General features: G+C 38.9%; 1 protein-coding gene across 1 annotated transcript in view; it reads right to left on the bottom strand.

Moving 5' to 3' along the window:
* ADGRA3 (adhesion G protein-coupled receptor A3) overlaps positions 1-16,162 on the bottom strand; it is a 132,597-nt gene that overhangs the window by 40,637 nt on the left and 75,798 nt on the right. Inside the window, exons 9-10 of the mRNA XM_034670963.1 lie at positions 13,708-13,909; positions 12,648-12,803 (exon numbers count right to left, since the gene is read on the bottom strand). Of these exons, the coding sequence (XP_034526854.1) occupies positions 12,648-12,803; positions 13,708-13,909 (358 nt within the window). The remainder of the gene's footprint in view (positions 1-12,647; positions 12,804-13,707; positions 13,910-16,162) is intronic.

The raw sequence follows: 16,162 nt of genomic DNA, 5'->3' as shown, positions 1-16,162 counted from the left end.
ATAATCACCAGGGCCTGTGGCAAAGATTAAAGATCTGATTTTATTGTGGTCTAGGAGCAAAGCTGGTAATGAGGAGAAGGACGATGAGGACCATGGGGGATCCAGGCAAACAGGTGAGGGGTGGGGGGGAGTGAGGTTGAGAATAATGCTGTGTGGAATAAATGTCACATTTATGGCCCATTTCCTCCCAAAAAGGATTTAAAGTAGCTTAGCAAAATAAAAAGGATTATTCTTTTTAATTAAGAAAACAAATAAAGAGTGGGAAATACAGACTTATAAGAAACAAGAGACACAGGTAAAAATATGCATCAGTGCAGAGCTTCTAGGACCCAGGGAAAATGGTGGTGAAGACGATAATGCAATTATCGATAGAAAGGAGAATAATTTGGGGCACCTTCGTGGCTTACTCGGTTAAGGGGGACCCACTCTTGGTTTCGGCTCAGGTCATGATCTCAGAGTCGTGGGATCAAGCCCCACATCAGGCTATGCACTTAGCTAGGAGTCTGCTTGAGATTCTCTCTTGCTCTCTCTCTGTCTCAAATAAATAGATAAACCTAAAAGGAAGGAAGGAAGGGAGGAAGGAAAACATCTCCTCCAGGTCAACAAAGCCACTTTCGTGATAAATTCTCGGGACATATGAGGAACACTATTCCAGAGAGGCAGAATTTGGTGGGCGGTCCCCTGCACCCTCAGCCAGACCCTCACAATGAATGGAAGAGCTTAACTCCAGAGTCCTTCAATTCTCCTGAGGGAAGCAGATTTTGTTTTTTCTGATTAAAGACACCTATACGCATCTCCCTTTCTGGGAGCACGGCGAACTAGGTACTCAGGATGATTCTTCTGCTACACGTGAAAAATGCTAAGTGAAAAGAAGTGAGAGGAAAAACTGCACCACTGACCAGTCAGAACATAAAGACTGCTCCAGAGGCCAAGAGCAAAACAGCAACAGGAATCCAAGGAGTCCTGAGGTTGAACTCTGATGGCCATGACCTGTGATCTGCCTTCCAGGCAGGGCCCGGGCCCCACCAACGCAGCTCTACAAGGAGGTTACTGCATTGAGCTGACAACAAAAAGGGGACACCTCCAGGGTCAGGGCGAACCAGCAAGCAAACATGCCAAGGTCAAGACAGTTTCACAAGGTAGGAGGTGAAAAATCTCTTCCCTGACAACTTGTAAACACAGTTGATCTTCACATAGGACTAAGGTCAAACATCACATTATTTCTGAGGTCTGAAAAACCTCAAGCTGAGAACTAATTTCAAAGCGAACCCCTTACCTTGTATTGCCCCCTAGACATTAGACAGAAGCAAACAAATATCACATTTAATAAGGATACATTCGACTATTCCCATTAAGACTTCTTATCAACATTAATCAATATTGTTCTAGAGGGTCTCACTAATGTATAACCAGAAAAAAGAAAAATAAGAAAAAAAAAAACGGATACAATTTAAATAGGAACCGATATACTAAGTGTTATTTACTGGTGACATCTGTCTAGAAAATCCCATGTAACCAACTGCAAAATTATGTGAATCAAAGTGCGCATTTTTAAGAACCATAATCAAGGAAAATTGAACAAGGACTGGATATTTGATGATATTAAGGACTCAGAGCTCATTTGAGTGACATAATAACAGTATCATGGTTCTATTTTAAAGCTTCTGATATTTCAGGAAAATCATGGATGAAATAGGACATCTGGAATTTGCTATCAAATGTTCCTGCAATGAAAAAGGAAAACAAGAAAGAAAGAAAGCAAGCAAGAAAAAGAGAAAGGAAAAAAAGAGAGAGAGAGAGAGAGAGAAGAGAGTGGAAGGGATGGGGACAAAGGAATTGGACAGATAAAACAAGATTTCAAGCCTGGTGAAAGTAAGACGTAGATATTAATGATAATACTCTTTTTCCTACCTTTCTGGAATTTTCCAATAAAAAAAGTTTCTGGGGCACCTGGGTGGTTCACTTGGTTAAACGTCTGTCTGCCTTCAGCTCAGATCATGATCTCAGGGTCCTGGGATCAAGTCCTGCATAGGGCTTCCTGCCCAGCGGGGAGTCTGCTTCTCTCTCTCCCTCTGTGCTTTCTTTCCCTCTCTGGCTCTCTTTCAAATAAAATCGTTTTTTAAAAAGTTTCTGAAAGGTTTTTAGGAAGTGAAGCCCAAAGAATACTTTTTTTAAGAAACAGGTCAGGGATTGAAAGCAAAGTTACTATGGTGGTTCTCGAAGCTGGTGCAAAGTCATGCACCCAGTATAAGCTCAGTCTAAATGCAAATTCTCAGACCTCTCCGCAGACACACTGAATCAGAAACTCAGTATGCGCGCCCACCAATCCGTTTAACAAACCTTCCAGGGGATTCGGATACACACTCAAGCTTTAGAAACCGTGTTCTAGAAAGGATAACAAAGCCAGGAGTACGGGATCTCAAACCAGCTTAACAATACAGAAAAAGTCTGACAAAATCAAGGGGGAAAAAAATTAGCGCTACTGAAAAACAAAACAAAAGAAAACATAACTGTTAATACAGAAGTGATTATGTTTTAAGATAAGTACATGAAGAACTTTACATTTTGAAAACTTTACATAAAAATGTGCCAAGTGAACTCTGTGGTCAACTAGCACTAAGGCTCAGGCCTCGCTCAGAGATTTACAAACGAGAGCAAGAGGGTGCATAACCAAGTCTGCTCTTTAGATCTATTCTCATCTTCTCAAATGCATATATATTGTTTTGCTAAGAGAGATCACCATGGTAAATATGGAGCAGACACTGAAATTGCCTGACAGACAACCTTCAGCAGTTTTTAAAAGACCCCACTAAATACACCAATCACAGGGTAAAAAGCAGTTGCCTCACAACATTGTGCATATGAATTACTCATAGCAGAGTCACTTTTTGGACATATTGCAAAAAATCAATTTAATTATTTGTCCAACTAAGCCGTACGCATTTTAGGATACCTTGGAATTTTATGGTAATTACCATAAAATGAAGCCCGTAAACCCCATGATTTCTTTTTACTATTCTAATAAATGGTGAAAGCGATGGCCTATACTTTAACTTTCCCAAGAATCTGATAGGATGTCTGTCACTGCACCACAGTGATAACATTACATTTGTACTTCAATTATGCAATCTTGAATATTTTTCCTCTGTTTCTCCTATTAATGCTTAATACTTTGCCATCATTTGTTTCCAAAGTTAATTCAAACTTTACCTCCTATGTCAACCGTGCAAGGGACAGCAACCTCCTCCACACGACGTTTTTAGTTAGATAATTAAAGCACTCCGGCGATTTTTTTTTTTTAAAGGACCTCCTTCTTAGCTTCTGAGATGAGAATGTTAAGAAGGGCAAATATCATTCCCGTTTTAAAAATAAAGGGCCCAACGTGAATAACTCATGAAACCAGCTCGAGTCCAGTCCTCAACAAGATGCTTCTACCTGAGCGCACACCAAAATAGCAGCCCACCCCCGCACACAGTAGTAAACACGGTGAGATGTACACTTGTGGGCACCACCCTGCTCTTCACTAGCTGTGAGATGCACAAAGCTACAAAGCTACCTCACGTCCAAACAGCGTACCGTGGGAATAAATTGGCATTATATGATGGCAAACTATTTTTCAAAGTCCACATTCCAGATGATATTCCAATTATTCGAGTGACTCACACCATCCCACTTCCACGCCTAACGTCTAATCATGTGGCAGCTAACCTGTGATTATAGTGCATAATGGACAGCAGCACTACCACAGAGCCGGAATCCAGGCGGCTTCTCCCACTGCTGGGAAAATCTGCCACCGGAAGCAGGCTGTGGCCCAGAGAGACAGCCAAGCACCAAGACCGTTCTTGAGAAAACTGCGGTCTGAAGTTCAGATAGCAACTGAATGTTATCTCATTATCAAGTGGTCCCCTTGAACTGGGTCCCATGTAAAGACATGTAACTATTTTCTGTCCTTCAGTAACTACATCCTATTAAAGAAAGCACCTAAGGTACTGGGGCTATAGCTCCAAGTCCCCAAACTTATCACCAAAACGCAAGATATTAATAGTCCACCAAAAAAAAAAAAATTCCTTGGTTTAAATGATTTAGAAAAACGAGGCATAGTATTTACCTGTGAACATTACTAACGAATCTGAGATGTCCTACATAAAGAAATATATTAGACTTTGTTCACTCCAGTGTTTCCCCCACAGCTGTATGCTGAGTTCTTCCAGAATATCACAACAGGGCAACACTATCAGAAAGTAAGCATGATACAGCAGAAAGCCTCTGGATTACACACACAGGACTCTTGAGCTCCGTGTTCAGTCCTGCCCTAACCTTGCTATATAGAAACTCAGACAAATCATTTAATTGTTTGGGCTTCTGTTCATGGCTTGATCTAGATTTTGTCTATCTCTAAAATCCATTTTTGCTTAAGTGACTCTATCACATAAGAAACAGTTATCTCTCAAATTCTCAGGTAGCTTGAAACTTACAGTTTAAGAATACATTAATCTGCATCAAAAATCTGACTCAAAACATTATTTTCTGGCTCATTCATTCTTAAAATGGTGGTTGTCAATGTTTTCACCTAAAGGATATCATAGTTTTAAGAACATGGTCCTGTTAAAATATATTCATTTTCAAAGTCACTAAATTTTCCTAATTTGCATATTATAATCATTTGGAATTTCAAAAAGTTCCTAAAAAAGTGGTTTCATTTTCCAGGACATTACAAAAGAAATGAAGCCATTCAATACAAGGTCACATTAGGGATGGCTAACGCTCACATTAGGGATGGCTGTCCTGCCAGGGCACAGGAGCTAACCCACAGCCCCATTTACTCCTGAATATGGTCTCCAATCCCAACCGTATCTAGTAAGCCTGACCAGAGAATTCAGACAAACACAAAGCCCATCCCAGAGCCTCACCTGGGGCAGAGAACCAAGCCAGTAGTTCTCAGCCAGGGGCACAAGCCCCCATGCCCATCCTCAGAGCTCTAACAAGCTCCCTTGCCCACAAATAGACGGTAACAGCAGGTCCCACCTGCCCAAGGACATTACCAGTAGACACACCCAGAAACCCAAACAGAGGTGACTGGTGAAAAAACAAACCTGTGAAGGCTAGGAGAGGAGCCCCATTACTCAAATGCACAGATACCAACATAAGGAATCAAGGATCATGGAAAGTCACGTAATTGTGACACCACCAAAGGAAACTAATAAAGTTCCAATAACTAACTCTAAAATAATGGAGAATCCATGACTTGTCAGACAAAGAATGTAGAATAATCCTGTTAAGGAAGTTTAGTAAGCTACAAGAAAACAGAGATAACTACACAAAACTGGAGAAACAATGCATGAACAAAACAATAATCTGACAAGGAAACAGCAGCCATTCAAAAACAACCAGAAATCTTGGAGTTGAAAAATATAATAACTGAAGAATTTAACAGAGTTTCAAAAGTAGACTCGACCATGCAGAAAAAAAGAATCAACAACTAGAGACGATAAGACATTAGATATTAGAGTCAGAAGAGCAAAAAGGAAATGAAACAGAATGAAAAAAAGCCTACAGGGGTTATGGGACACAATGGGACAACAAAACAAAACAAAGCCAAATATTCACACTATGGGAATTCCAAAAGGAGAAAAGAAAGAGAAAAGAACAGAAAATATATTTAAAGCAAAAATAGCTGAAAACTTTCCAAACCTGAGAAAAGAAATGGACATCCAGATCCATGAGGCCCAAAAAACCCTAAAAAGGTTGAACCTCAATAGGACTACGCTGAGAAACATTACAATTAAAAAGTCAAAGACAAATAATTTAAGAGCAGTAAGACAAAAGAGGCAAGTTACATACAAGGGAGACCCCATAAGATTCTTGGTGGATTTCTCAAAAGAAACATTTCAGTCAAGGAGAGAAGAGGATGACATGTTCAAAATACTGACAAAAAATAACTGTCAACCAGGAATTCTACAACCAGAAAACCTGTTCTTCAGAAACAAAGAAAGGACCTTGCCAAACCAACAAAAGCGGAGTGAGTTCATTACCACCAGATCTGCCTTACAAGAAATGCTAATGGTGTTCTTGGGGTAGAAGTAAAAGAGCACTAACACCATAAAAACATAAAAAGGTAGTGTAAATCTCACTGGTAAAGTTAAATACATAGGCATTTTATCTCCTGCAATATGACAAGAGTGCTGTATAATTCACTTAAAACTCTAGTTTAAATGTTAAGAGTGTACTTAAAACAACCGTAATGACAATAATCTGTTACAATTTACATGGTATTTTTTTTTACATTTTTTTATGTAAACTCTATGCCACACACAGGGCTCCAACCCATAACCCAAGATCAAAAGTCACATGCTCTATAGACTGGGCCAGCCAGGCGCCCCTACATGTTTTTTACATTGTATAAATAATAACAGCAGTAACCTAAAACGTGAGGAAGAGGAGAAGGAAAAGTGTAAAGTTTACAAACTCTACTAAAATTGTTATCAGTTTAAAATACGTGTTGTAAGTTTTAAGATATTTTATGTAAGCTTCATGGCAATGACACAGAAAAATCCTGTATTAATTACACAAAAGAAAACAAGTCAAAACATACTGATACCAAAAGACACCAAAAAACAAAAAAGCAGGATAAGAATCACAGAATAATGGATCTACAAAACAACCAGAATACAATGAACAGAATTACAAAAGTCCTTAGTAAGGACTATCAATAATTACTTTAAATGTAAGAAAATGATATTCTCCAATTAAAAAACNCGGTGAGATGTACACTTGTGGGCACCACCCTGCTCTTCACTAGCTGTGAGATGCACAAAGCTACAAAGCTACCTCACGTCCAAACAGCGTACCGTGGGAATAAATTGGCATTATATGATGGCAAACTATTTTTCAAAGTCCACATTCCAGATGATATTCCAATTATTCGAGTGACTCACACCATCCCACTTCCACGCCTAACGTCTAATCATGTGGCAGCTAACCTGTGATTATAGTGCATAATGGACAGCAGCACTACCACAGAGCCGGAATCCAGGCGGCTTCTCCCACTGCTGGGAAAATCTGCCACCGGAAGCAGGCTGTGGCCCAGAGAGACAGCCAAGCACCAAGACCGTTCTTGAGAAAACTGCGGTCTGAAGTTCAGATAGCAACTGAATGTTATCTCATTATCAAGTGGTCCCCTTGAACTGGGTCCCATGTAAAGACATGTAACTATTTTCTGTCCTTCAGTAACTACATCCTATTAAAGAAAGCACCTAAGGTACTGGGGCTATAGCTCCAAGTCCCCAAACTTATCACCAAAACGCAAGATATTAATAGTCCACCAAAAAAAAAAAAATTCCTTGGTTTAAATGATTTAGAAAAACGAGGCATAGTATTTACCTGTGAACATTACTAACGAATCTGAGATGTCCTACATAAAGAAATATATTAGACTTTGTTCACTCCAGTGTTTCCCCCACAGCTGTATGCTGAGTTCTTCCAGAATATCACAACAGGGCAACACTATCAGAAAGTAAGCATGATACAGCAGAAAGCCTCTGGATTACACACACAGGACTCTTGAGCTCCGTGTTCAGTCCTGCCCTAACCTTGCTATATAGAAACTCAGACAAATCATTTAATTGTTTGGGCTTCTGTTCATGGCTTGATCTAGATTTTGTCTATCTCTAAAATCCATTTTTGCTTAAGTGACTCTATCACATAAGAAACAGTTATCTCTCAAATTCTCAGGTAGCTTGAAACTTACAGTTTAAGAATACATTAATCTGCATCAAAAATCTGACTCAAAACATTATTTTCTGCTCATTCATTCTTAAAATGGTGGTTGTCAATGTTTTCACCTAAAGGATATCATAGTTTTAAGAACATGGTCCTGTTAAAATATATTCATTTTCAAAGTCACTAAATTTTCCTAATTTGCATATTATAATCATTTGGAATTTCAAAAAGTTCCTAAAAAAGTGGTTTCATTTTCCAGGACATTACAAAAGAAATGAAGCCATTCAATACAAGGTCACATTAGGGATGGCTAACGCTCACATTAGGGATGGCTGTCCTGCCAGGGCACAGGAGCTAACCCACAGCCCCATTTACTCCTGAATATGGTCTCCAATCCCAACCGTATCTAGTAAGCCTGACCAGAGAATTCAGACAAACACAAAGCCCATCCCAGAGCCTCACCTGGGGCAGAGAACCAAGCCAGTAGTTCTCAGCCAGGGGCACAAGCCCCCATGCCCATCCTCAGAGCTCTAACAAGCTCCCTTGCCCACAAATAGACGGTAACAGCAGGTCCCACCTGCCCAAGGACATTACCAGTAGACACACCCAGAAACCCAAACAGAGGTGACTGGTGAAAAAACAAACCTGTGAAGGCTAGGAGAGGAGCCCCATTACTCAAATGCACAGATACCAACATAAGGAATCAAGGATCATGGAAAGTCACGTAATTGTGACACCACCAAAGGAAACTAATAAAGTTCCAATAACTAACTCTAAAATAATGGAGAATCCATGACTTGTCAGACAAAGAATGTAGAATAATCCTGTTAAGGAAGTTTAGTAAGCTACAAGAAAACAGAGATAACTACACAAAACTGGAGAAACAATGCATGAACAAAACAATAATCTGACAAGGAAACAGCAGCCATTCAAAAACAACCAGAAATCTTGGAGTTGAAAAATATAATAACTGAAGAATTTAACAGAGTTTCAAAAGTAGACTCGACCATGCAGAAAAAAAGAATCAACAACTAGAGACGATAAGACATTAGATATTAGAGTCAGAAGAGCAAAAAGGAAATGAAACAGAATGAAAAAAAGCCTACAGGGGTTATGGGACACAATGGGACAACAAAACAAAACAAAGCCAAATATTCACACTATGGGAATTCCAAAAGGAGAAAAGAAAGAGAAAAGAACAGAAAATATATTTAAAGCAAAAATAGCTGAAAACTTTCCAAACCTGAGAAAAGAAATGGACATCCAGATCCATGAGGCCCAAAAAACCCTAAAAAGGTTGAACCTCAATAGGACTACGCTGAGAAACATTACAATTAAAAAGTCAAAGACAAATAATTTAAGAGCAGTAAGACAAAAGAGGCAAGTTACATACAAGGGAGACCCCATAAGATTCTTGGTGGATTTCTCAAAAGAAACATTTCAGTCAAGGAGAGAAGAGGATGACATGTTCAAAATACTGACAAAAAATAACTGTCAACCAGGAATTCTACAACCAGAAAACCTGTTCTTCAGAAACAAAGAAAGGACCTTGCCAAACCAACAAAAGCGGAGTGAGTTCATTACCACCAGATCTGCCTTACAAGAAATGCTAATGGTGTTCTTGGGGTAGAAGTAAAAGAGCACTAACACCATAAAAACATAAAAAGGTAGTGTAAATCTCACTGGTAAAGTTAAATACATAGGCATTTTATCTCCTGCAATATGACAAGAGTGCTGTATAATTCACTTAAAACTCTAGTTTAAATGTTAAGAGTGTACTTAAAACAACCGTAATGACAATAATCTGTTACAATTTACATGGTATTTTTTTTTACATTTTTTTATGTAAACTCTATGCCACACACAGGGCTCCAACCCATAACCCAAGATCAAAAGTCACATGCTCTATAGACTGGGCCAGCCAGGCGCCCCTACATGTTTTTTACATTGTATAAATAATAACAGCAGTAACCTAAAACGTGAGGAAGAGGAGAAGGAAAAGTGTAAAGTTTACAAACTCTACTAAAATTGTTATCAGTTTAAAATACGTGTTGTAAGTTTTAAGATATTTTATGTAAGCTTCATGGCAATGACACAGAAAAATCCTGTATTAATTACACAAAAGAAAACAAGTCAAAACATACTGATACCAAAAGACACCAAAAAACAAAAAAGCAGGATAAGAATCACAGAATAATGGATCTACAAAACAACCAGAATACAATGAACAGAATTACAAAAGTCCTTAGTAAGGACTATCAATAATTACTTTAAATGTAAGAAAATGATATTCTCCAATTAAAAAACACAGACTGCTTCGATAAGAACAAGCAAACAAAAACCCCAATAACTTAAAAAAAAAACCCCACAAATAAAAAGATCTAACAATATTGCTGCATATAGACTTACTTTAGCCTTAAAGACACACCTAGACTGAGCATGAAAGGATGGAAAAAGACATTTCAAGCAAATGGTAACCAAAACCAAAACAAAACAAAGAGAGTAGCTATATTTGTATTGGACAAAATGGACTTTAAAAGTGGTAAAAAAAACAAAAAAACAAAAAAACCAGATATCACTATACAATGATAAAGAGGTCAATGTAAAAAGAAGATTAACAACTGTAAATGTTCATCACCCAACATTGGAACATGTAAATACACAAAACAAAAACAGAACTAAAAGGAGAGATGAACAGTATAACAATAGTAGCTGCCATCTTTGACATCCCGCTCTCAATAACAGATAGATTATCCAGAGAATCAAAAGGAAACAGTGGATCCGAACAAAACTATGATGAAATGGGCCTAACAGACATACACAGAGCATTCTACCCAACAACAGCAGAATACACATTCTTCTCAAGCACACACAGTACATTTCCTAGAATGGACCATAGGTTAGGCCACAAAACAAGTCTTAACAAATTCAAAGAGACCGAGATCATCTTTTCTGCCCACAATGGCATGAAACTAGAAATCAGTAGTAGCAAGAGGGAAACTAGAAAATTCACTCACAAACACATGGAAATTAAACAACACTCTACTCAATAACCAATGGATCAAAGAAGAAATTAAAGGAAATAAAAAAGGGCTCCTGAGGAGCACATGGCTGGCTGGCTGGCTCAGTTGGTAGAGCATGTGACTCCTGATCTTCGGGTTGTAAATTCGAGCCCCAAACTTAGCATAGATTACTTAAAAATAAAATCTTTTAAAAAAAGGTCCTTGACACAAACGAAAATGGAGATACAACATACCAAAACTTGTGAGATCCAGCAAAAGCAGTTCTAAAAGCAAAGTTCACAACAATAAACACCTATATTAAGAAAAAGGAAGATGCCAAATAACCTAATTCTATGCCTTTAGGATCTAGAAAGAGAAGAGCAAACTGAGCTCAAAGGTAGCAGAAGACAATATTTGACAAGGGAGCCAAGAATACTCAATGGAGAAAAGACAGTGCAAACCATTCATCTGGTAAGGGGTTAGTATGCAAAACATATAAAGAACTTATATAACTCAAAGCCAAAAAGCAAAACCACAATTAAAAAATGGGCAAAGGACCTGAAGATATTTCTCCAAAGAACATACATGAGAGGCCAACGGGTATGTGAAAAGGTCTTCAACATCACTAGTCATCAGGGAAATACAAATTAAAAGCACAATGAGGCACCACCTCACACTTGGTAGAATGGCCATCACCAAAAAGACGAGAAAATACTGGCAAAAATATGAAGAAAGGGGACCCTTTGTGCGCTTGGTAGAAATATAAATTTGTACAACCACTATGCAAACAATATGGAGGACCCTAAAAAAATTAAAAATAGAACTACCACATGATCACAAAATTCCACTTCTGGAAATATATCCAAAGGAAACGAAGACCCTAACTTGAAACACAGCTGCATCCCCATATTCATAGCAGCATTATTTATAATAGCCAAGACATGGACACAACCTAAGTATCCATCGACGGAAGAAAGGAAAGAAATTGTGATATATACATGCACGTGCATGCACACACACACACACACAGGAATACTATTCTGCCATAAAAAAAAAAAGAGGAAATCCTATAACTTGTTCCAACATGGAGGGACCTTGAAGCCATTATGCTAAGTGAAGTAAATCAGACAAAGACAAATTCTGTCTGATCTCACTTACAGGTGGGCAAAAAGAAACCTCACAGAACAAGAACAAACTTGTGATTACCAGGGGCAGAGGGTGGGGGGAGAGGAAAGAGAAGGAGGGTGGTCAGAAGGAGCAAATTTCCAGACACAACGTAAGTACTGGGGATATGAAGTAGAAATGGCGACCCAGCTAACACTGTTGTGTGAGTATATAGGAAAGTTGTTAGAGTAAATCCTAACAATCCCCATCACACAAAAATTTGTTTCCCTTTTTCTTCCCTTTTCATTTCTTTTCTTTTTATTGTATCTATATGGGAAGATGGATGTTAGCCTGACTTACTGCGGTGATCATCTCACGATATTTGTAAACCAAACTATCATGGTATACACCTTAAACTTACACAGTGCTGAATGTCAAGTATTTCTCAAAAAAACTGGGAAAGAGAGAGGGCGCATGCGTGTGCGAGAGAAGAATGAACACATGGCTGTGTGGAGAAGAGAAATTCCAGAATGCCCAAAAGAAGCAGCCGTAGCCAAGCCACAATGTTGCTCTCTCACAGGCTGGCTCGGCTCTAGCACGATACCTCAATTTATAAGAACTTATTATTGACCTCTATTCCTTCCCACAACAGATGACTATAATAAATGGAGCACAAATTTCTCCACAACAATTCTGGAAATTAAAAAGCACATTTAATTAAAAGATAGCAAACATGAAGAGGCTTTAGAAATAGAGATTCAACGCTACCACATGAAAGTATGTTGACATGCTGTATGCTACCAAGGTGAACCAGAAAAATACCTCTTTGGACTTTTCCTCTTTGGTAAACCTTCCAAATTTTTCTATCATTTCAGCCACAAATATAACATCCATCTTGTCAGAAAAATTGGCGGCTTCCACGGTGTAAGCCAGTAACTGTCGGGCTGTGGCCACAGCATTAGTAAGATTGAGAGGCATCTGTATTAAAAAGGCAAAAATGATCAACGAATTTTGACATTGTATCTTTGTATTTCGAAACATGAAAATGAATTCAAACTCTTTTTTCATTTATCACCAGGACCTTCTTAAAACACTTTTTCAAACCTGAGGAAACTGGAACTATAATGGTAACTAACCTGAAGGGATTTTTTTTTTAACTTTGAAATATAAGAATACAGAAAAACACATCTGGTAAACACGCTGCACCACCTCTCCCTCTCTGCTTATCCAAATTCTACACATACTCAATGCCAGTCGCTTAGTAAAGCCTTTCCTAAGTACTCCAACTGGGAGGGATCGATAACTCCCCTGGAGCCCCTACGCGTGGGAGGAGGAAGCATTTATCTATCCTGCCATGCACTGCCAGGAATGGTCTACGCTTGCTTATTTACCGACTTAAACACAACTCGGCACCAGCTGTAACAGGTACCAAGGAGCACAAGAAAACGTGTAACACAGAAACCATCTTCCAGCTGCTTATAATCTGGTCAGGTTTAACACCAAGGCATAGGAGCACAGACAAGAAAAGGCGTCTGAGGAATACAGGTATGGCAAGGGATCACTCGTGACAAAGGGATTCTAAAAGGAGCCCAAGAGGCGGCTTCCCAGATGGATTTGAAGGAGGGGTGGGATTTGGTCCAGTGGATACAGATGATAAAGATATTCAAACAAAGGCAGCGACCGGAAAGGAAAACGGACACCACGGAGGGCACTGAATACTGGGGCAGGTGACCAGGCCTGATGCCGGAGACACATCAACTGAATACAAACACCAAATCCTTATGCTTTACTAGTATTTAAAACACACACATACACACACACACCTGGTATTTCAACTAAAACACATTAACAACGTGAGCAAATGGGAAGACTTTGCAGTCACCTGATTAAACATATAGAGCACCCTAGTGACATCGTTCGCGTACTGGCAGCGAGAATAATCATCATCTGCCCAGAAGCCGCCCCGATCGCATCTGCGCCAAGCCTTCCTCTCATCCTGTGGGTTTCCGGGGTAGATCCCACTGCCATGCGAATTTCGAGAGCACTGCAGGTGGGCGGTGATGCCTGCTAACGTTCTGGGCCATCTAGACAGAGGAAGACAAGACGGGATGAGAAAACCTATGTGGCCGCAAATAACAGTGGAGGCACATTGAGGATTAGGACAGGTCATGGATAAGCGTAGAGAAAAATCAAGAAACAGATTCCTTTCAGAATAAACAGTTAAGAAAAAAATTCAAAGGTTAACATGGACTGAGCTGTTTTAAACTAGCAGCCACATTTATTTTAATACCATAGGGTATTTTCTTAAGATGTTCTAAATGTTGCTATAAACACACAGGAAAACGGTCTTACATCCAGTAAAAAAAAAAGTTCAACAGCTGGCACAGAAACGGCATTCCCAGATGTGCAGACAAGTCACTGCAGCAGGTGCGGGACTGCTGTCCTTAGCAAGGCCTGCCTGCCATCCTGGCCCTTCAGTGGCACCTAGGAATTTGGGACTTGGGGGAATTCTCCCATGAACAGTTAACTGGTAAGGGCTGTTCACCAAGCCTGGACTGTTGGGACAAGCAGTACAGTTTATGCTGAAACTCGCTTTCTTCCTGGGAGTCTGAAATTTTGGTACACGCTAGACAGAGGGTGCCTATGCGACCAGCAGTAAGAACTCTGGATACTGAGTCTCCAATGGGCTTCCCTGGGCAGCAACACCATATAGAGGTTGCTGCCCTTCCCTGGCTGCAGGAGGAATAGAAGGAAGCCTGCGCTTGGATCTCTCCAGAACGCACCTATGTCTTTCTCCTTGTTACCCAGCTGCATGTCTTACTGTATCACTATAGTTTATCTTAGCTGTGGCTACAATGACATGCTGAGTCCCATGAGTCTTCCTGGCAAATTTCTGCACTCGGGGGTGCTCTAGCAGACCTCCAACACAGAATCCAACTGAATTTATCTGGGAGAAGGTACCCCCTGTGCAAGTGACTACATAAATCTGTCACTGGAAGTTGGGAGAAATCTCTGTCATTTGAGCTCCATTTCTCCAAAACTGGGAATGAATTCAATATATTTAATAAAAGTTACAGTTGACCTATAACATAGGAACTGATAAATTAGAATAGCAGTCATACCAAAATATAATTCATTACCAAAATCTGCATAAACAGATCAAGTAACACTAAACTAAATCTTATTAATGCAGTGAGAGTTCAACTGCATAATATACTAAGGAGTGTCAAAAGCTAATTCATTAATCAGTCAAATAATCAGATTCTTCTTCTATTTTTAAAAATGTAAAATAGTCAAATTATGAGCAAAAATAGAAAATCTACCATAAATGGAAAACATTGTGATTACTTAATAAAAGATGCAGAATATAAGAAAATTCACAAATGTTATCTATTTTGTTTTAAAGTATACAGTATAAATATTATCTAGTAACAGTTCATCTACATAAATAACTTATCCATGGGCAATAATAAATGCTAATTTCCATATACTTGGGTCAGGGAGAAATTTTTTTTAAAGGACAAAAGATGGTTTTTTAAAAAGGCAGTGCAGAACTAAGCTAAGCTAAAGATGTTGCTACTGCTTCATCACCTTGGATTTATTTTTTTTATTTATTTACTTATTCTTCAAAATTTATTTAAATTCAGTTCATTAACATACAGTATATTATTAGTTTCAGTAGAGTTCAGTGATTCATCAGTCTTATATGACACCCAGTGCTCATTACATCGTGTGCCCTCTTTAATGTCCACCACCCAGGTCTCAATCCCTCCACCCCTTCCTCCCCTCCAGCAACCCTCAGTTTGTTTCCTATGATTAAGAGTCTCTTCTGGTTGGCCTCCCTCTCTGATTTCGTTTTGTTTTATTTTTCCCTCCCTTCCCCTATGCTCCTCTGTTTTGTTTCTTAAATTCCACATATGAGTGAAATCATTCACCTTGGATTTGAAAGATTAATACCAGAGGGTTTTCTTAGTCTTTACAACTTGGGCAGTAGGAGTACCAATCACAGGCAGTACAAACTAGGTATTCAACAAACTTTATACTGCTTTAAAGAGCAACATATTTCCCTTCATTTACATCAACTATAAAGTCATTATTAAAATCCTGAACATAAAAAAACATTAAATAAGTAATATACTTAAAGGTGTTTTTTAAACAACCTTGAAAGAAAGGCGAGTCTAAGGCAAAAGTTGTTACCTCTCACAAAGTCTAAATTTTCTACTTAAAAAAACTGTAATATTTCACTCATTCTGCTTATCTCAACACAAAGAGTCCAAAACCAATGGTTCCCAAAGTTTCAGGCCATCCAAAAGCTTTCCTTTCCCAAAGTCCTTCTT

This window comes from Ailuropoda melanoleuca, chromosome 11 (assembly GCF_002007445.2).
Source record: "Ailuropoda melanoleuca isolate Jingjing chromosome 11, ASM200744v2, whole genome shotgun sequence".
Taxonomy (NCBI): domain Eukaryota; kingdom Metazoa; phylum Chordata; class Mammalia; order Carnivora; family Ursidae; genus Ailuropoda; species Ailuropoda melanoleuca.
This window is presented reverse-complemented; position numbering and strand designations above follow the sequence as displayed.